Source organism: Mustela putorius, unplaced genomic scaffold, assembly GCF_011764305.1.
Source record: "Mustela putorius furo isolate JIRA1106 unplaced genomic scaffold, ASM1176430v1.1 tig00003974_pilon_pilon_pilon, whole genome shotgun sequence".
Lineage (NCBI taxonomy): Eukaryota > Metazoa > Chordata > Mammalia > Carnivora > Mustelidae > Mustela > Mustela putorius.
The window spans coordinates 1,520,470-1,542,876 of record NW_025422117.1 but is presented as its reverse complement, the minus strand read 5'-3'; the positions used below and the strand labels follow the sequence as shown (position 1 = coordinate 1,542,876).

The following is a 22,407-nucleotide window of genomic DNA, read 5'->3' as shown; positions in this document are numbered from 1 at the left end:
AAAATAAGAAAAATATCTCTAAATGATGGAAGGATTGAAAACCTTGCAAGATACTGGAAAACAAACTGCATTTGTGTGGTTGTTATTTGGAATCAAGGGTGTGAGCCTCCCTGGTGGCTGATAGGGTCCCGTTTTGGCAGCTTGTCTGCATGGCCCCCGCAGCTGGAAGTGAATTGGCCAATGTTTCCATACAGGATGTGGTGACTCAGAGGCAACCCCCACGCTCCTTGCTTAGCCAGATACAACCCACCAGTCCTCCTACCCTTCTGACATGAGTGCATGATGTGGAGGACACTATTGTGTGTTAGCAAGATTGTCCATGGCCTTGTAATAGATTGGGACAATTAAATATATTTTCCCAGTCAACATGTATTGACTACCTACTATGTGCTAAGATGTGTGTGACCAACCCATCTTCGTTTGCCTGGACTTCCCAGTTTTAGTACTGAAAATATGGCATGTGCTAGAACCTCCCATGTCTCGGGCAAACTGGGGTGGATGGTCACCTGCACCTGGTCCATCTAAGGACCATCTCCCTATGTCAAGAAGCTGGTGGTCTTAGAATCAGAAAAGTAAGCCAATTACAAAAACTTAGAATAATCAGTACTTAAAATCATGCGTAGGACACCATGGACCCAGAAAGTTGAATCTAACTAATAGGGAAGTCAGAGAATGTTCCTTGAAAGAGACAATGCTTGAGAATGAGGAGCACAACATACACAGTTAAATTTTTCAAGTCTCAGGAGAGGAGAAGCAGAGATACTGGTGGAACACCATGCTACTATATTCTTTCTTTGTGTCCCCAAATACGTATCTTTGGTTCAGATTCCCACACTGTAAAGGTGGGAACTTAGCCTTAAATAAGCAGAAAAGAGAATGGTCATTCCTGCTGTACTTTATTATGGGACAGAATATACCTTACAGTATTTCATGACTTAAGCTAGTGACAGTTTTCTGAATTAGTAATGCCTGTTCCTTTTTCTGGAGTTTGTGTTTGAGAACCGTGAGAACCTGGGGTGGTGACCCAGGTTGCAAAGGTGAGAGGCAGCAATGTACCACCTTGCAGAGCAAATGAGGTGAAAGATTTTGTTTTTGACATGTTTGATTTTGAAAAAAACTCAAATGCACTGAAAAATGGCATTTTTTTTAAAAAAATTGCATGCTTCCTTCTAGATCCATTCACCATCAAAAAGTTGCCACATTTGCAGGGCCGTTGGGCGGCTCAGTCAGCTGAGCACCTAATTCTTGGTTTCCGCTCAGGTCATGGAATCAAGCCCCACATCAGGGCACCCGGGTGGGTGTCTGCTTAAGATTCTCTCCCTCTGTCCCTCTCCCTTCTCATGTGTGCATGTACTCTCTCTTTCTCTCTCTCTCAAATAAATAAATAAATCTTTAAAAAAAAAATTTGTCATGCTTGCTATCTTACTTTATCTCTATACATCTATGTGGTAATGGTGATAATGACAATGAAGATTTCTGAATCATTCTAGCATAAGTTGTGGAAACCATAACACTTTGAATAGTGTTAACACTCTAAAGAGACCATCATGTATCTCCTAAGAACATGACCTTTCCCATATGACCACAATATGAGTTCATATTCAGAAAATTCAACACCTGGGGCACCTGGGTGGCTCAGTGGGTTAAGCCTCTGCCTTCAGCTCAGGTCATAATCAGGGTCCTGGGATCGAGCCCCGCATCAGGCTCTCTGCTCAGCGGGGAGTCTGCTTCCTCCTCTCTCTCTGCCTGCCTTCCTGCCTACTTGTGATCTGTCTGTAATATAAATAAATAAAATCTTAAAAAAAAAAATTCAACACCAAACCAAACCAGTATTATTTAATATAGAGTCACTATTCAAAGCTTGCCAACTATCTCTATAATATCCTTTCTGGCAATTATTTTCCCAACCTAATGCCCAAACCAGAATCATAGGCTGCCTTTGAATGTCATGTGTCTTATTCCTCTTAATTTGCAAGTATTCGGCTTTCCCTTGTCTTTTACAACTAACATTTTTGAAGTATACAAGCCAATCATCTCCTAGAATGTCCATTAACTGGGACATGTGTTTATCTGATGTGTCCTCATAATCGGATCCGGGTTACGAATTTTAGCCACCTATGTGTCCCTCTTGTCACCTCACATCTGGAGGCACCCCAAATCACTGTGTCCCACGACTTTGATCACCTGGTTAGGGTGGGGGCCGGCCCAGTTTCTGCACTGTAGAGTGACCAGTTTTCCCCTTGGACTAATGAGGAATCTGTAGGGAATACTCTGAGATTGTGTAAATATCCTATTCCCTACCCAACTTTCACCCAAAGTTTTTTGCATTTGTACTAGCTTGTGAGGGCTGCTGTAACAAAGTACTACCAAGTGGGGGGTTTACAACAGATTCACTGTCTCACAGTTGGGAGGCTAGAAGTCTGAAATAAAGGTGTCAGCAGGATCAGTTCCTAGGACTGTGAGGGCGAATCTGTTTCATGACTCTCTTCCAGCTTCTGGTGGATTCCTGGAAATCTTTGATGTTCCTGGGACTGTAGATACATCCCCCTGATCCATGTCTTCATCTTCACATGGTATTCTCCCTGTGTATATCTGTCTCTGTGCCTAAATTTCCCTTTTTAATAAGGACATAGTCATATTAGAGTAGAGCCCATTCTAACGACTCCATTTTAACCTGATCTTCTGCAACAACCTCATTTCCAAATAAAGTCACATTCACAAGTCCTGTGGTTAGGACTCCAATAGCTTTTGGGCGGGATGCAATTCAACCCACATCAGCCTCTATAGGAAATATTTGCTGAGATTCAATTATCATGGGATGGCTGCAGAATGGTGATTTTTCTGTCATTCTTTCAACATTTATTAGTTGGCTTTTGGGGATTGTGGTTTTTTATAATCAATAAACAGAATGTCCACCCATAGCCAGATAGAAATGGCCACATGTCTTTCAAGCCAAAAAAAGAAAACAATTAACAACATGCACACACGTCTGTGCCCAAAGTAGCAGAAAAGGATGGACTCTTGTTGCAAACCTCTGTACCCAAGCAGATTGGCCAGAAAGAGAGCCAGAGGTTAAGGTAGCCTATGGACCAAAGTCAGCATCAATGGGAGAAATCAGAGAAGGCAGGTCTCAAGCCATCCTGAACATTTGTTGTGTGTAAGTGACTTCTTGGAATGTCATTACTCGTGGACTCTCATCACACTCCAAAACAAAAGTAACATCACACTACCTAGGGTAGGTGCCAGATTCTCAAATTCAGTATTCTGGTCATCTTCAGCCCTTATGCATGAGCAAACATTTCACAGTATTGAAGCCTCTTGTCATCATCAGAATCACAGAGAAGCAAGAGCCAAAGACTATATAATTCTGCAACTGCTGGGAAACATGATTGGGACAGAGATCACATATTCTTTTGTTTTTACTCTTATACCTGATAAAAGATCTTTGGAATTGTTTTTCTAAAACTCTAGCCTCGATCCACAGTAAACATAAACTTTATTTCCAAAGGCTATCGATCTCAAATACATAATGCCATTAAGTCTCAGTGGTTGTCCCTTCTATGAGGCTGTATAGGTATCCTAGAGCTGTTGTATCCACATATCACACATGGGGTGGCTTAAGGAATGGAAATTTATTGTCTCATGGCTTTGGAGGCTAGAAGTCCAAACTCAAGATGCAGGCAGAGTTGGTTTTTTTCTGAGGCTGTAAGGGAAGGATCTTTTCCAGGTCTCTCTCCTTGGCTTTGTAGGCAGATGTCTTCTCCTACGTTTCTCCACATTGTCTTACCCTTATGCATACCTCTGTATCCAACGTTTCCCTTTGAATGAGGGCCATCCTAATAATCTCATTTTAACTTTCTTACCTCTGATAAAACAAAAGAAAACAGACAAAAAACTTATGTCCAAATAAGTTCACCTTCTGAGGGACTGAGTGTTAGGACTTCAGCATATGAATGCTGAACATGATTCAACCTACAACAGATACATTTCAATTCCCAATGTTCACACAGGGAATAGAATAGAAAATCAGAGTTGTGACTGCAGGAGCCTAGACATTAATTATGGAACCAAAATGGTACTGAATTCCTGCCTCTACTCTTTCTTCAGGTGAAGTCAGTGCTAAGCCTGAAAGCACTAAAGATGGGGTTACTAAGCTTTTCCCCACCATCCATCCATAGAGCTGCGGATTTTACACTTAGCTATATTCAGAATGACTTTTCTCTTCCTGCTGTAGAGACTTTTGATTTTATTTATTTATTTATTTGAAAGACAGAGATCACAAGTAGGCAGAGAGGCAGGTAGAAAGAGAGAGAGAGAGGAAGCAGGCTATCCGCGGAACGGACAGCCCGATGCAGGGCTCGATCCCAGGACCCTGCCGAAGGCAGAGGCTTTAACCCACTGAGCCACCCAGGTGCCCCTCCTGCTGGAGAGACTTTTAAGTGGGTTTGGGTTGCTACTCACCATCCAAGTGTGTGCTGTATAGACCTGTCCATCGGTTAAGAGCAGAGGTTACCAGCAGTCGAATTAGCGACAATATTTATTTCTTACAGAAACACATAGACAATTGGGGAAAGCATTTCATCTCTCGGTGCCTTGATTTTGTGCATTTATCTGACATCTAAGCAAATGAACTCTAAAGAATATATTTAAGGAAATCTGCAATAGGGAACACCTGTTTCTCCCAGCCAGCGAGGGACCCGAAGCCATTGAGATGCTTCGTAAGTTTTTAATTCAAAGCATGGGAGGACAGAAAAGATGGAAAACAAAAGCCAATTACCTGCGAACTCTCTGCCAGGAGCTGGAGGAAGATTGAGGGAGGAGGTAGGGAGGCTTGCCCGGGCAGTCAATCCTGCAGCATGGTGTCTCTCTCTCTCTCTGAAAACTGATAGAGTTTGTGCTCGTCCTATCACAGGTTCTCTAACCTTCACCTGTGTCGTGTCCTTGTGTAGAAATGGGCAACAGCTGGGGAGAATATTCAGTCTTTCCTTGCTTTCTTGGTCAGGTCACAGACATAAAAGAGAAACTGAAGCTCTCTAAAAAGGTCTGGTCGGCACTGCCCTACACCATCTGCAAGGATGAGAGCATGACAGCAGGCGCGGCCAACGAAGAGGAGTGTTGGAATGGGCACAGCAAAGCCAGGTGAGGGGGACTCGCGTTCTTCTGGTCGGGGCATTGCTCAGCCAGCCCTGGAAGGCTCTGCTGGCACAGTTCTATGGGCCTGTTGATGCAAAAAGCAACGGAGAGTGGGGGGGCACGTCGTCACTTAGCGACAGCTGTTCAGAGTGACAGGTTTGATGGGCACCTGGGAACACTTACTCTCAAGGTGCCATTAAGCGTGGAATCCTCGTTCTGAGTGCCTCGCCTCTGGATGAGGACAGAGGAACGGTGACAGATGCCAGGTTACGGATATCCTGAGATCACAAAGCGCCTTTTATGTTCACTTAATGACTTGAAGACAGCAGAGCTATTTTTATCCATAGTGAATGGGCAGGACTCACTGTTCTTTCCATCACACGTTAAACAGGAAGTGAAAGTTCAACTGTAATATTTTTCACCCTCGGAGAAAAACAGTTTTTGAGGGGCTCGTTGGAAGGGTGAGGGGAAAAGGAAACCACCAAGGGACAACTGAGAAGGTGTTCTCATAGGTTCCCTGCCTCAAGAAGTGCCCCCCACCCCCGCCGGGATCTCCGGATGAGAAATGGCTCGTTTTCAGCCCGCTGCTGGGCTGCCCAGTGCGGCTGCCCCTTGATATGGAATTTCTGAATTTCTTGATTCAGCCCAGAAACGGGGTTGGCCCGAGTTTTCCTAGGGTGGAGGAGTTGGACGGGAGAACTGGCTGGGAGCTGGCGAGCAGGGAAGGACACCAGGAGAGGAGGCTGCCTGAGCACGCCTCAGCAGGGGTGCAGGTGGGCAGAGCAGCTGGTGAGTTGGACTCAAGGAATCTTTGGGGATTGATCAGCAGGTGGAGGAGATAAGCACAGGGCGGGGCGGGTGGGGGGGGCTCTGTTCTGGGTCTTAGTGGGCCTTTTCAAGCGGATGAAGCAGCTGTGATCAAAAGGAAATAGGAAGATCCACGGATATTAAGTTCAGAAGAAACCGCAGAAGGTAAGCAGGGCACAAGTGAGGTGCTTATTACATGTTCTCTCTCACACTGCTGAGCTGAATTTTTTAGCATGTATTGATAATGATATTATTAGCCATACTGGGGAGAGCTTAACAAGGCAAAAACAGGACAGCTATAGAAAGAGCTGTAATCACTTCAAATCTTTCCAGAATATCAGTGTCCAAATCCTAGATCACGGGGGTAGACAGCTTTTTGTCATCTCAACAACCGGCCCCTCAAAAATGTTTCGTCATTTATCAGGGTCTGGCCTTACAAGAAGGAGACCTTTGGCCAGCAAACTCAGCTGTGAAATTCAACAGCTTCTAATGTGTCTTTTCCTCATGCTTGTACAGAAAGACACTGGAAAGCATGACCAGATGGCCTAATGAATAAAGTGGTTGATTTTCTGAGCTGCTCTGTTACCCATCTGTGTTTACCTTTCAGCCTTGGCTGAAATGAAGGCTGTGTTTTGAACTACATTCCCATGGTTACACAGGTTGCTGGCTCTTAGCACATATACAAAAGGAAAGATAAAGAAATGTTGCAGGTGGGGCGTGAGGAGGGGACTAGATACCCTTAGGGAAAAAAATGGGAAGTTGACGACCATTAAAGTTAGTGTTAGGGGAGTCCGGGGTTAGCCAAATTCCTCATTGTGCAGATCAGAAACCCAGGATGGGGAACCATTAGTCTAAGGTTGCCCAACCAGCAAGGATGAAAGCTGGAAATCTCCCAAGTCCTAGCCCAGTATTCTTTTCATATCCATATCCTCCTGCCTCTAAACGAAGGTTAGAACAAATGAAACAGATCTTTAGCTCTATAAAAGATGTAGTGAATCTACATTCATTCATTCAGTTTCTCCAGCCATCAGCAATGCTGTTAAGCACTCCCTCTGCCCCAGCACTCTGCAAGACTCTGTGCTTTAAGTACTCTCTGATGGCAGTGCTGTCCGCCCACCTATGAGAAGTACAGTGGCTGCAGAGAGGACTTCAAGGGCTGCGCTGTTGCACTGTAGGCTTGGGAAAGGATGGCATACGTGGAGAACCACCCAGATCAGTGCTTAGGGCCCACATTTGATTTTATCCTATGTCAGTGGAAACCCATTATGGAAATTTATGCAGGTGGCTGAAATGATCAAATGTAGGGCAATAAAATTATTTGCAAAGATATTCCAGAATCTACCTCAGTATACTATTATTTTTTAAATGAGGCTGGCCAATATTTCTAACTCAAATTATATTCCCATTGAAAAATTAAAATTTTATCATTTCTTTTAGTTCCTTTTTTTAAAAATTCTTCCACTGCCACGAAATCTTAACAACTTTATATTTAATAGCATAGTCAGTAGATAACCAGTGAAGACTCATCGAATTAAATTTAACTGAAGCTTTCTTCCTCTTCTCACCCAAATATTAATTGATCTAGGAACACGTGAGAGAAGTTTTTTCAATTCCACTGAACTATTTTGTAGATTGAAAAATCCACTTATAATGCAGGTCATAACCTATTTTTCCCTCCATTTGAAGTATGGATTTTCAGATAATAGGCCTTCTTAAAATTTGGGATCTTTGTTAAAAAAAGAAAGAAAGAGGTTATTCGTTTCAAAGAACAAGAACCTTGACTTAACAGAAAAATTCTATCAACAAGTGTTTATGGACTGTGAAACAGAGGGGCCCATTAGCATGACTAGAGCTTGTCACGGTCTGGAGTTCCTAACTCAAGCCTGCGTCACGAGACCACCGACTGCCCAGACAGTTCTTCCTCCCTTTATGTTTTAGCCATCGGACTCCTGCAGCCACCTTCTCCCATGCACACCCACTCCCATCGCCCTCTCCTCCCACCTAAGTATTTGATCTGGCTTGTCTTCCAACACCCACATGTCTCCCTGCTATTTCCTGAATGCTACCCCACAGCTCGTTACCATACTTCGTGGATTCAGGAGCATACCTGTTTCATGTGTTCACATATCTGAAATCAAAATGACTCCTACCAGGGATATGTCCAGGGGTATCGTCTTTTCCCAAAGAGCCATAACTAAATGAAAGGCACCTGTTGATAGTGACTTTAAACAGAAAGAGCAGAATGACCATAGAGGTGCCCGCTGTGGTGGAGAGGGCCAAGGGGCTGGGAGCAGTGGCTTCTCTAGAATAAGGATCTGCCTCAAGTTCCTGCTCCCACCATCAGCCATGGCTGGTAGAGCTCCCTCTGCTTCAGGAGCTATGCAGGTCTGGAAACAGGAGGGGAGCTCGAGGGAAGAGACTGTGCCCTTCTGGGGGGAAATTGCAGGTATGCTGATGACTTATCAGCATTGACGTCTCCATTCTGTCAAAAAGACTTGTCAGGAGCAGCTCTTTCCTGCTTCCCTTACCCTTGCCAATCTACCGGGACAATTTAAAGACCAATGCAATTACATCTATGAAAATTCCCACCCTGTTTTGACAATAGGGCTTTGGGAAACCCATTTGGGAAACAGCATTTCCCAAATGTTAACATGCAGGCTACAGTCTTGGGGAGCTTGTGAAAAGGGCAGATTCCGGCTCTGTAAGTCTGGGGTGGGAGTCGAGATTCTGCATTTCTAACAAGCTTCCAGAACATGCAGCGGTTGAGGATTTGGGGACCACACCTGGAACAGTAAGGCTCTAAGACCAAGTTGCTAAGTGCAGCGCATAACGCCAGACGCCCAGTGGAACACACTTACACTTCAAAAAAGGATTCATTGCTCATCTGAAATTCAGATATAACCGGCGATCCCGTCCTTTTATCTGGCAGCCCTAGTTTAAGCTGCTATTAACATGTAAGATACACCCCTTCTCGGTTCCCACACACGCAGGGAGCGTGTTACAATTTATGGCTTTCCCTCGACCTCCACGCATACCCTGATGCTTCCTTGAATGGGGCTTTCCTTAGATGAAAAACAACAGCAACTGGGCTGAGGAGGTCACGTAGCATATGTATACCCTCAGCCCCTAAAGGGAACCGGAACACAGGCTAGGTGGAAGCCGCCTTAACAATGAATTGTTTAGGCTTCGCATGTGCATCAAGAGAGAATTTTAAGTTGGAAATTCCGCACCCCCTTTCCAACGCAGGGTCTTGTCCGCATAAACCTCTGGTCTCAGCTGGGATGCCTGGGGGGGTTAAGGATGGGTCCTTGAATTCCCTGGCCAGGGCTTGGCTTAGTTAATGCCTTAGCTCGGGCTGCAAGCAAACATACCAGAGTCTGGGTGTCTTCAACAGAAACTGATTTCTCATGGTCTGGAAGTTCTAAGTCCAAGATCAGGGGTAAATAGGCTTGGGTTGCAGTAACAGCCCTTTTCCTGGCTTGTGAACAGCCCCTCTTCTCTGCCACGTGAGGACAGAGAGAGAAGGAGAGTTCTAATCCTTTCTTCTTCTAAGGGCACTAACTTCATGGGGGTGGGGGCTCTACCTTCACCTTCACCTACAACTAATTACTTCCCCAAAGCCCCACCTCCTAATACCATCACATTGGGAATTAGGGCTTCAACATATGGATCTTGCGAGGGGAAGATATAAATTCTGTCTACAGCAGTTAGCACTCAGATTCGCATCCTCTGCTATCAGAACAGCCAATAAGGAACGTTCTTCAGAATTCTTAGCAGTGTCTGCCAGTCAAGGAAAGCAGCCTAGGAGGTTTCCTCAGTGACCAGCAGGAAAGTAAGTTTGCAAGGTTAACTTCTCGCCTGTCTCACTGATGGAAGCAAATTCTTAGAGAGAAATGAAAGAAGACACAGCAACTTCGACTCAACTCAGACAAATCAGAATCGAAAGGAAGCTAGTAAGTAACGGACGGGGGAGTTGATAATAATCTAGAAAGCCAAGGGGGGGAATGAAAGCAGGGCAGTGTGGGTTACAAGTCTAGACCTCCGAACACACCCAGGGCGAACCCAGAGACACTAGAAGGACATGTGCAGCCATCCGTCATCCCTGAGAAGGGCACTGTGGGCAGCCAGGTGGCTGGGATGGGCTGTGGGTAGGGAGCGGGAGAAGAATGACAAGATGCAGGCAGGAAAGCACGGGCTCCAAAGGAGAGCCAGCTTGTATAAGGTTAGTGTATGCGGGTTAGAGCTTGGGCAGGTAACAGCCGCCGAAAAAATAAAACCCTCCCGTTGTTCCTATAGGCTCTTACGTTTGGGCTCCTATAGAGGCAGATTCTTGCTTTTCGAGGCCATAACTATGTCAAATTACATCATTACAGTCCTTAAGGATTGTTTCCTCTTCCCTAAAACCACGGGGTGGGGGGTGGGCGCGGAATGGGGTGAAGAGGAAGGACGAGCATGGGCGGTGATGGGACAGGCGGGAAGAGCGCGCTGAAAGCACCCTGTGACAAGTCACTTTCAACAGCACGTGGATCTTGTGATGGGACACACGTGGTCCCGATGTCTCAGATTTCTTCAGTGATTTCCAGATTCCTACCCCTCCCATAAAACCGGCCAGCAGCTTCCGGCATCCACTCCTCCATAAGCCAAGTGTCTAGCCCTCACCATGTCCTTTCTTCCGAATGCCTTCTGGGGGGAGTCCAGCAGGACACAGGCTGAGGGCGAGGGTTAATCAGATGGGTTGGAAACAGCGAGTTTGCAGGGAGCCTCTGCTGGTTTTCAAGGCCCTCGAGCCTCACAGAAACAACTGGGTCCCCGAGGAAATCTTTCCTTGGGCCAGGAGGTAAATACAGTAAATTGCAAGAAATAGGAAAAGTAGAAAAATCTAGGAAGTACATCAGTCCCTCTCAGCAGCCACTGAGTGGATTGACTAAGCGAAGAAGCAGTAAGTCATGACTGGGTACATCTGAGCAGATGGAAGAGGGTGGAAATGATGCATGGTGTTGAGAAATCTGTCAAAGACAGGGACTTGGTGGAGCTGGCAGGACAATATTGTTTTAGTCTGATTGCAGAATATGTCCCAAAGCACTCTGGCTGCAGTTTAGAGAACTGTAAAGGAGCTGATGTACACCCAGCCAGGAGCCGCATTCAGGAAGGTAGGAATCCATTTGGGAAGGCACTAGAAGCTGTCAGAGCAGCATTCTTGGGGCACGTCTTTCCATTCTGTGCACATGTGGGAGGGAAGAGCCCTGGAAGGCTGCTGTCCTGCAGGAGAGGGAGGCTTCGTGCACTCCTGCAAGTGGGGAAAGTGCAGCCATCAGAAGTAGGAAAGAAGGGTGTCACAGTCAACAACTCAGCACCCCGGAGCTGGCTCCTTGGGTCTTTTGTCCCATCCACTTTGTAGTTTGCTGCCTCCAGTTCTACAAAGAAAGGATGGATAAGGGGGATCCTGCCAAGGAGTGAGGAGGCCAAGTCAAAGAGTTTAGCTTCTGCTCACTGCGGCAACCAATGGGCTGTGTGTCCTCCAGGGGTCCCCAAACCATTTCATGCCATGCACTCTCCAGCTGGAGGAAAGCCACAACAAATCATTCTCTCTACAGGAGTCCAGGCTTTACAAGTCCAAATTCCACTGCCCTCAGCTGCTCCTAAGAAACAAGTTTGGCATCCAAAGGGCCATGTTAACAACTTCATTTTTATAAGAATGCATTGTATAGTGTGTTAGATTTTTCAAGCATTTTCATATACCTTAGCTTAATATGGTAGCTTATAAAACAACATAATATTATTCATATATATATATATATATATTCTCATAAAGTAGTTAAGAGGCTTGCCCATGATCACCCTGCTGGGTCTCAGAGAATCTCATGTTCCTGGGTCAGTCTCTCACCTTTGACCATATTATAGGGTCACATCCCATTGAAGTGCCTATCACAGGTAACTCCAGCTTAACTGTCTTGAAGAATGTATAAATCCACAGTATGCTTTGAGCAATTCCATTTTCCAGTCACACATACCCCCAAAAAAAGGAAAGGGAAAAAGTAACCTATATCAAAATTTTTTTTAATTTAATTTTATTTTTTCAGTGTTCCAAGATTCATTGTTTATGCACCACACCCAGGGCTCCATGCAATATGTGCCCTCCTTAATACCCACCACCAGGCTCACCCAACTCCCTACCCCCTCCCCTCCAAAACCCTCAGTTTGTTTCTTAGAGTTCACAGTCTCTCATGGTTCATCTCCCCCTCTGATTTCCCCCAATTCACTTTTCCTTTCCTTCTCCTTATGTCCTCCGTGTTATTTCTTATGCTCCACAAATAAGTGAAACCATATGATAATTGACTCTCCGTGCTTGACTTACTTCACTCAGCATAATCTCCTCCAGCCCCATTCATGTTGATACAAAAGTTGAGTATTCATCCTTTCTGATGGCTGAGTAATATTCTATTGTATATATGGACCATATCTTCTTCATCCATCTGTCTTTTAAAGGGCATCTTGGTTCTCTCCACAGTTTGGCTATTGTGGACATTGCATCTATGAACATTGGGGTACATATGGCCTTTCTTTTCACTACATCTGTATCTTTGGGGTAAATACCCAGTAGTGCCATTGCAGGGTCATAGGGTAGCTCTATTTTTAATTGTTTGAGGAATCTCCACACTGTTTTCCAAAGTGGCTGCACCAACTTGCATTCCCACCAATAGTGTAAGAGGGTTCCCCTTTCTCCAAATCCTCTCCAACACTTGTTTCCTGCCTTGTTAATCTTTGCCATTCTAACTGGCATAAGGTGGTATCTCAATGTGGTTTTAATTTGAATCTCCCTGATGGCTAATGATGATGAACACCTTTTCATGTGTCTCTTGGTCATTTGTAGGTCTTCTTTGGAGAAGTGTCTGTTCATGTCTTCTGCCCATTTTTTGACATGATTATCTGGTTTTTGTGTGTGGAGTTTGAGGAGTTCTTTATAGATCTTGGATATCAGCCCTTAGAAAAGTTACACTTAAAAGTGGTTTTTTTTTTTTTTTTTTAAATTGTGGTAAAATATACATAATGTCAAATGTAACACTGTTACCACCTTTAAAGGTACAGTTCAGCGGCCGGTGGGTATATTGGCATTACTGTTCACCATCACCAACAATCCATCCACGGAACTTTTTCATCTTTCTAAACTGAAACTCTGAATCCATTAAAGACTCAGTCCTCACTCCTCCCTGTCCCCACCTCCCGGCAACCACAGTTCTTTCCTGTCTCTATGACTCTGACTCCTCTAGTTACCTCATGTAAGTGAAATTGTACAATATCTGTCTTTTTGTGTCTGGATGATTTCACTTTGCCTGTCTTCAAGGTCCATTCATGTGGTAGCACGAGTCAGAATTTTCTTCCTTTTCAAGGTTGGATGTACTATCTGGACATACCATGTTTAGGAACCTGTGCATTCATCAGTGGACACAGGGGTCGCATCCACTTTTGGCAATTGTAAATAATTCCATCATGAACAGAAGTGCACAAATACCTGTTCTGATACTTACTTTCAATTCTTTGGGGTTAAGAATTCCAGAAACAGAATTGCTAGATCGTATGGTAAGTCTAACTTTAATTCTTTGAAGAACTGCCATAGTGTTTTCCAGAGTGCTGCTTCATTTTACATTCCCTTTAGCGACCACAAGAGTTCCAGTTTCTCCGTGTTCCCAAACCTGTTGATGGTAGCATGTTCGGTTAGGGACACCTGCCATGCTGGCCTGGGCACATATCACTCATAGCAAGCCCTCTAGACATTTCCCCCAAGCAGGGCGTCCTACTTATGACCAGGTTGGCTTTTGTGGTTCTTGTTATGATCACGGGATACACTTCAGCAGGAAACCATCAGGGAATCTTGAGGAATAAGATTTATGACTCAGGGGCCCTGGGGAGCTCATGGCAGGCTCAGTGACCACATAGCAAGATCAGGAGTCCCAGAGACAGCCTGGGGCTTTGCCTTTCTCCAGGTCAAGTGTAGGGTGCCAGAAATTTCTCAGATTCACTGCCAATTGGCTGATGTCCTAATACAAAACCTAAGAGTAGGAATTGGGCCATGGGAAAGGAGATGTGGGGCAGTCAGGCAGCCCCAGGTTTTCCAGGGCTTTCTGAAAGGGGCCCCTTCTGGGTGGAAACAGCCTAGTTTCTTCTCTGGCTCTTCTACGAGTGGCCGTGTCAGGTGGCCGCTGATGCTTTAGCTCAAGATGCTGTCTTTGAAATGGAGGTCCGTGCAATCAGAAGCTTAATGCTGGGGACTTAGACTCCACTCTATGTCCCTACCAACACTTGTCATTTTGTTTAGTTTTGTTTTCAAATAATAGCTACTCTAACAGGTGTGAAGTCTAGAACTTCAATTTTTAAAAAGCTTGGGAAAGAAGTTATGGGTACCACAAGCTCACAGTCCCTTATTTGAGATCCTTGAGACCATCCATGTTTCAGATTTCAGACTCCTTTTTGATTTTTAGAAAGTCTTCCCAGGGCTGATACTATACATTACAGAATAATACTCCCAGTGGGTGATGTCTGGGATTGTAACTCACAATCAACCACATTCAATTTCTGCAGCAAGATATATTGCTAATCCCACCAAGTGGGAAAAATGAGAGCTCTGATTAGCCTCATTTCGGATCAGATCAAGTTTTGTTAACAAGAGGAGTGTAAGAAAGAAAAGAAAAAAAAAAAACCTTTGGAAAACTTCTTAAATTTTGGAACTGCAGATAAGAAATTTGGGACCTGTATTACTGTCATACTTCTTAGATTAGTAAAACTCTCCCACGGGAAGGAATGAGTATGTAGCTTAGAATTGGAAATTGCTGGAGAGACATGTATTGAATGCAGCTCATTTGGTCAACAAGCAGGATGGAATCTGCTTTGCATTCTCTGCTCAGTGTGCCTTGAGGCAGGAGCAGTAGGAAGAAGCATCTGTCACCTTAAAACAAACCCAAGGCAGCACCTGGGGACCCCATGTCTCCCCATTCCTGCCTCAGCTTCCACCTGGACTCCTGTCAACCCCACTGGGCACCACCAGGCTACCCTTCCTTACAGATGTCTCACTTTTCAGACTTTTACTGGCTTTTAAATGCCATTAGATTGTGTGTGTCCCTTTCTCCCACTGTGCAGCTCCTTCTGTCAGAGCAGCCACCGGCATTAATGAGGTGGTAAGAAATACAGACTACAGATAGGTCAACACGTCTGTCCCCCTGGCAGACACATTCAACTAACAACTGAAAGGAGTGATTTAAAAAAAAAAAAAAAAGATTTTATTTATTTATTTGACAGGAAAAAGAGAGAGAGACCACAAGTAGGCAGAGAGGCAGGCAGGCGGGGGCGGGGAAGCAGACTCTTTGCTGAGCAGAGAGCCTGATGCAGGGCTCGATCCCAGGACCCTGAAATCATGACCTGAGCAGAAGGCATTGAGCCACCCAGGGGCCCCGAAAGGAGTGATTTTGAGTGGTGACAATGACACACATGGTGCCTGGTCGGGGGAACTTCCTGGGGTGTCGGGTGACGGGAAGATGACAGAAGATGTCAACTCCAGCACTGAGAGTCCCCAGCACAGAGCCTGCAGCCACTCAGGAGGTTGAACATTTAAGTCCCCCCACCCCCCAGTTCCTACAGGACTTACTACCCTGATCAGCTGTAACATGTGGATGTAATCAAGGAAGCCTATGTCCACGATATGAAATTAGATGCTGTCTCAGTCCATGCAAGCTGCTGTAACAAAATACCACATCTGAGTAGCTTAGGAACTGGAGGCTGGAAGTCTAAGTTCGTCAGCGTGAGAGCCTGGTCTGGTGAGAGCCCTCTTTCGGGTTGCAGATTTTTCCACTTTTCATTGTGTCCTCACATGATGCAAGGGCTAACCTAGCCCTTTGTGTCTCTTTTCTGAGCCCTCATGCCCAGATTCTCTCCCAGACATCTCACCTCCTGAAACCATTCCCTTGGGCATTGGATTTTCAACATGTAAACTTGAGGGGAACACAAACATTCAGCCCCTAACAGATGTGAAGAAAAGTAATTCTGCAAAACTACTGCAAGTCTAGCTCCTATACCTCTCTTGCAGATTAGAAGGTAGCCAGAACGGGCTTATGGATGGGTTCAGAATGTTCATGGATGGCTCCCCTCACCACGCTGAGCATGAACCGTTGACGAACATGACACCTCATTCAACCTTCCAATCTGTGCTCATTTCTGGGTTCTCCCTGCCCCTGATAAATGTGCATCCAGCCTGGGAAGCTGGCTTCTCTGTGCTGAGATCCTGCTTCCTTCCCGTGTCTCCCCAAACTGTAATGGTACAAACACAGAACACCATCGGGCCAAGAAGCCGATGCAAAGTCTAATAAACAATAGCAGGGGCTCAAAGAGGCGTCCGTGTCTTCAGGACACGAGCATTATACAAAGAGTCCTGGGCTTCTACAGATCCCTCAAGCTGCCTTTTGGATATCCATAGAATTGGCCTCGGGGTGTACCTCTGGAGTGACAAGGTGGCCATTCTCTTTCTCAACTGTGCTTGCGGTTTAAGTTTCCATATTGTCTCTAAAGTTACCCTTTGAGTACAGCGAAAGGAGAAAAGGTTCCTGAGGACACGGGTGCATTGTTCCTTGTTTTTATTGCAGGCAGCCGAGCATCAGTGGGCACAGTTAGAGGCTGGGTGGATTTGGCAGTCTCTTATTGTTCCTGGATGCTCAGACTCCCAGGGGCAGCATTCCCATGTAAGCTCTCGCAGTCGGCTTCTGATAAATGAGTCTCGGCGAGCCGTGCAGTGCGCGCAGCATCTGAAAGAAACAAAGCCCTCCTCTGACCTGGCCTAGGTACAGCTGCAGGAATCATTGTCCAAGAGTCGAGGGGCCCTTCCAGCCACTCTCAACTCCCGGGTCAGCAAAGGCTAGCCCGCCCTCGCTGCTGCTCATACCAATGAGCTCTAGTAATTAAGTAGAGCTCGTGGAGCCCAGTACATATAACTGATGTCAATAACAGTCAACCCAATGTCACGTTTTCGAAGTCAAGCCCAGAAGCCAACAAGAATGTATTAATGTATCAGCCATATTGAAAGACAGCGCAGAAGTTACGCTTTGTGGCAGCACTACAGAGAGACGGTCCTGTGACTTTTAAAAATTTCCATTAGAACATTTTTTTTTTTAAGGGCAGCAAATACTATTAAGCTTTATGGAAAAGAATGTCCAATGCACTCTGTGTGTTTTATTATTCATTATGTGGGGAACGTGGTGAAGTCGATCTTATTTAAGATACAGATGAAGACAAGGGGCTTGTTCCGAGGACCTCTGATTTAAAGTGGATAAACCAATTCATACACAAATACACCATGCCTAAGATTTCAATAACTGAAAAATGGCTTAAATATAAAAATCTCTGTACGTTTCCATGTCTTCTTTGGGAGGCTGATGGATAGAGAGCCTTCAGTTTCCAGAACATGGAAAATAACCCGCAGAAGGGGAAGAATTGTAAACATAAGCATACTGTACAAGTATAGGTAAATAGGAAGGCCAACATAGAGGAATGGGGTTTTCTCAGCTTGCAAACCATCATAGTAAACGCAGTAGAAGGATGATGATATAGCTCTAGGTGGGGCTGTCCCCGGCTGGTCGGGTCCCTGTTCTGGATGTCCTGATTTCCCTTGAGATCCGCCCCTCATCCCTCCACCTGGGTCCATGCCCTGAACGAGGATCTCTGCAAACTCCATCCACGGGGTCCTCTGGCCCACCGTCTTCCATTGGCTTCCGCTGGGAGGCTGCAGAAGGAGGTATGAGGGAAGTCAGGGTATCATTCCCTCGCTCCCTCCCGGACAGGCCTTGGTTTGGCTGTTGCTGTGTCATTTGGTTGCTCGCTGAGATTTCAATTCCTGTGCATAACTGGGGACCCTTCCTTCCCCTCCGGCCCTCCTGCTATGGCCAGTCTTGGGGTTCTCGCGCTGGTGTCCCTGTTCTCACCTTCGTAAGTTGTCTCTCCTTGCAAACTCTCTTTATTACCTTTTTGCGGGTACCATCTGTTTCTTACCAGGACACAGACAAATAAAGTACCTTTGTAAGAATTAGAAAAGGACACCCAGATGGGTACCTGAGGGTTCATTATACAGTTGCCTATGCTTTGGTATGCATTGAAATTTTTGAAAATAAAACAAATAGAACAAAAAGAAAAGAAAATTGTGTCCCTTCGGGTGAATGGTGCCCTGCAGGGACATCGCTTTGTGGGCAGAGAATTCAAGCTGGATCTCAGCCCAACTCCCTCCCTCGGCGGGTGACTTTGTGCACTGCACCAAAAAAAGCCCAGATGAACATGGCAGCCCTCCAAAAGGATGCATAGGTCCCTAAAAGCTGGAAAATATCTTCAAGACAAAGCCAAGATTGACCTGGGTCTTTAAGGATATTTGGGACTTGAATTTGAAAGTGCATTTCAGGCAAGGAAAGCCTGCGGGACAGGTAAATATAAGCTGTGTACAGGCTTTAGATTCTGCAGGGCAAGATGGGCCCCTTGGAGGGATGGTTGCAGCCTAAGAAAGTAGAGACAGGATGGAAATGGGCTCTGACTGCCGAGCTATAAAATGTGAACTGTCATTTGTCATCAATCAGGCAGTACGGTGCACAGTTTGGACACGTGGGCTCTAAAACTAGACCTGTTGGGCTCAGATCGTGGTTTTGCCATCCATTAATGCCACGACTTTGCACCGTTACCCATCCTCTCTCAGCCTCAGTGTCCTCTTTTGCAAAATGGATATACAATAGCACATAGCTCTTGGATTCACTAGGGGGCTGAATTCTAAAATACACGTGAAGTGCTTATCACAGGGCCTGAGGGTATATATAGTCAGGAGATATCCGCTACTATCACCAAGTTTTCCAACAGAAGAGTCATATGATGAAAGCCATAGCTCATGAAGAGTCGTCAGATCATGGGTGCAGGATGCGTTGGGAAGGAAGATGCAGGTCCCAAAGTCGGTGTGAGGCCGCTGTGCCCTCTGCACTCCGGGAGAGCCACAGGAAATGAGATAGAAGCATCGGGTGCAGGGACTTCTGGGAGAAGGAGAGAAGAGGGCTGTGACTGGGCGGGTCGTTAGCATGAGGGGTCAGAGGCGGCTCTAGGCACTTTCCCGCCATCTATAGTCTCCACTGGTATAAACGCACACAGGCAGATTGGGCAGTTGGCTTCGAAGGACTGACAGTCCTAAAATTTCAGTTCAAGTTAAAAGAATATGAATCTAAATTTGCCAGTCATAAGAATTAAAGATTCATTAGATTTTATCCTTCTGTTTTGCCCAATATCAAATATTGTTACATGCGGTGACAAAACAAAAACCCTAATGGGCACCTCAGACTTTCCAGGGCTCACTGGCTACACCTCGAATTGCCAAAGGTGGTTTTTTATATCCAGAAGTTTCTTCTGATTCAAGTCAGAGGTAAGGCCTCCTCAGCTGAGGGAGAGCATCCTCGTACAAGAGAATTCTCTAAGATCATGCGTGATTTACAAGTTCAATTCTCAGCAAAATTAACCAGAGAGCTGAGGAAGCTAGCAAGCCCTTGACTTCAGTATCTACCATTTGGGCTAGAGGAGGAAAGTAGTTAATTTTAAGAAACAATTTCTTTAAGTCCCCATTTGAACATTCATTCATTGGCAAGCCTCCCTACAAATTCAGTGCCATTTTATGAAGCACCCCGAAACCATCTTTTTAGCCACAGCTCCCTCTGAGAAAAGTTATTCCTTGTTTTCACTTTTTGGTCTTTCTTTGCAGGAATCGATCTCCATTGTACGGATGTCCTGGCCCTCTGTCAGAGACAGCACAGCACAGTCTGGTACCGGGCCCCTCCTGCCTCATGCTAATCTGTTCTCTTCCTGTCGGCCTCGCAGATACTTGCCTGAGATCATGAACGATGGGCTGACCAACCAGATTAACAACCCTGAGGTTGACGTGGACATCACACGACCCGACACGTTCATCAGGCAGCAGATCATGGCTCTACGTGTGATGACCAACAAACTAAAGAACGCGTACAATGGCAATGACGTCAACTTCCAGGACACGAGTAAGGAAGTCTTTACGGATACCAGTAACCTCCACAGTGAGAAATAGGTTGTCGATGATACCCCACTTTTTCTTCAAGAGCAGTGTGCACCTTTAATCTTGTGTCCTGCTTCCCTAGTCTGCAGAGCTATTAATAGTCCTTTGGACAGAGAGCTCTGGCCCACAAAGCTTAGGATTCTACTAAAATCATAACTGGTATTAAGGAATAGTTTCACTGGATTACATTGGCGCTTCCCAAGCTAACTTTGGGTCTCCTCTGCCAGGTGATCTATTCATGGTCAAGCCATGAAGCAATGTTCTCATCTTCTCCTTCGCCCATCATCATTTATATCTCTGCCCCAAACTCTTGTCCTCTCCCCCAGCCATGAAAAGAAGAATGTTCTGAAGCTTCCTCAGACAAGGTGGGGCAGGAATCTCAGTTTTATCACTTACTGTCTGGGGTCCTAAGCAAACTATTTCTTGAGTCTTAGATTTCTCTTCCGTAGAATGAGAAGCATTCTAGCCTGTGAGGCTGGGTCTTCGGGAAGTTCATTTGGGGCCATCTGTGAAGGACCCAAGATAAAATCTCATGTGCTCTGGATTCAACTGCATGAGCTGCCCCTCTGTTCAGTCCCTCATGTGCATGAGCCATGGACATTCGTATCAGACATATTGACAGAAATAACGAAATGCCAGTGCAGTAGGACCCATGACTAGTTTATTAGCCCTCACAAAATATCAGAAGTGATTGGAAAGACTATTAAGTGAGTGTTAAATGAAATTTGGGGGTTGTGTAAGTGGCTTTAGGATGCATAACTATACAAATTGGGGAGACTTCGCTTTATGGTTTTGGGATTTTTTTTTTTTTTTAAAGATATGTATCCCTACACAGAGTTCTTGGGAAAAGATTTCTTGAACATAAGTTGTGCAGTCACCATCGAGTCTGTAATTTGGTCACTGAAGCAAAAGATGATGCTTGTGTGCTTGAATTAATGAGATAGAAAGAAACAAGTTCCAGATGGAAGACATTAAGTCATCCAAGTCTTAGCCATCAGCCTACCAAGTTGTCCCCTGCAGAAAATTTTTAGTGCTTCATTCCATTTTAAATAACTCAAAAATTAATTTTCTAAATGCAGGATAATTGCCAACCCAGTAGACTTTATTGCTGTCACATTTCTCCTATTATTTCTCCTCTTCACGAAACCTCGTCTTCCCTCTTCAGAAGAGAACCTTCCACGAGGGCCTTTGCTGCTTCTCCCCTGCGCACTCCTTAGTTTTGCTCTTCTGAGAGCAGCATTGTCCTCTCTCTCTCATGAAATGCTTTATTATCTGGAGAATGACTATAGGAATAAATAATTCAAGATAATGTAAGAATTAGTTGAGGTTGGCCTTGGTTCTCTCTTCTCTCTGACCTAAAGATGTTATATACATGTCAGTCTGCAAAGCTTAGGGAATGTCCTTGAGGAGAGATCGTGCTCCACTTCCCCCCACAAGAAAAATAAAAATCAACAACATTTAAGAGCCTCACTTAGCTCTAACCCAAGCCCTGTATTTGGTCCCTTATTTTAGGACAGTGTCTACCCTATAAACTATTATCACATCTTACAGCCATCATCACTGTTCCTGCCTTTGGCATTTTAAAAAATCACCCCTGAAACTCCAGCCTTTCTGATTCCTTTTCAGAAAGAGACAGGGCCATTATTTTCCTCAGCTGGAATCTCCTGTCATTATTTGCTTACCACAGTTTTAATATTCTACATCACTTTAATAATATCTTTGTAAAGGTTATATTACTTCTTGTTCATAATACCAGTGTTAAGAACAATTCCCTCAGCAGTTCTGGTATCTCTGAATTTAATTAATGGGCATTTTCCCCCTTGTAAAGGCCACTAACGATAAATCCGAGAAAATGTTAAGAACCTGCTGTAGTGTATTCAAGGGATCTTACCTGATATTTAGATGTCCTGTTAAAGAAGAAGAAGAAGAAGAAGAAGAAGAAGAAGAAGAAGAAGAAGAAAGAGGAAGAGGAAGAGGAAGAGGAAGAGGAAGAGGAAGAGGAAGAAGAAGAAGAAGAAGAAGAAGAAGAAGAAGAATTGTGTTGAGCTGTGTCTTGCTTCTTCAGGGGGACAGTAGAGGAGACCCTGCATTACTTCGGCCTCACTTACGTGACATCTAGAGCCCAAGATGGCGCCAGAATTCTGGGCGCCACGCAACAAGCCCATCCTTGTTTCAGGCCAACAGGGAGGAATTTAGGTCTATGGAATGAATCTTTGAGCAAGTGGAGGAAATAGTAAATTGTCATTACCAGGTTTATAGTTTCCTCATTCCTCCCAGGCACATTATTTCCGTTGTAACTCCTAACCATCCTGTGAAACATATAGGAACACTCTCATTTTTACAGCTGAGGAAGCAGAGCCACCGTTCACCTAAAGAAAACAGCT

The 22,407-nt window shown here is 45.0% G+C and overlaps 1 protein-coding gene across 1 annotated transcript in view; it reads left to right on the top strand.

The window, feature by feature from the left end:
* GPC6 (glypican 6) overlaps positions 1 to 22,407 on the top strand; it is a 1,108,049-nt gene that overhangs the window by 1,079,870 nt on the left and 5,772 nt on the right. The window contains exons 7-8 of the mRNA XM_045070877.1: positions 5,003 to 5,139; positions 19,813 to 19,988. Coding sequence (XP_044926812.1) covers positions 5,003 to 5,139; positions 19,813 to 19,988 — 313 coding nt within the window. The remainder of the gene's footprint in view (positions 1 to 5,002; positions 5,140 to 19,812; positions 19,989 to 22,407) is intronic.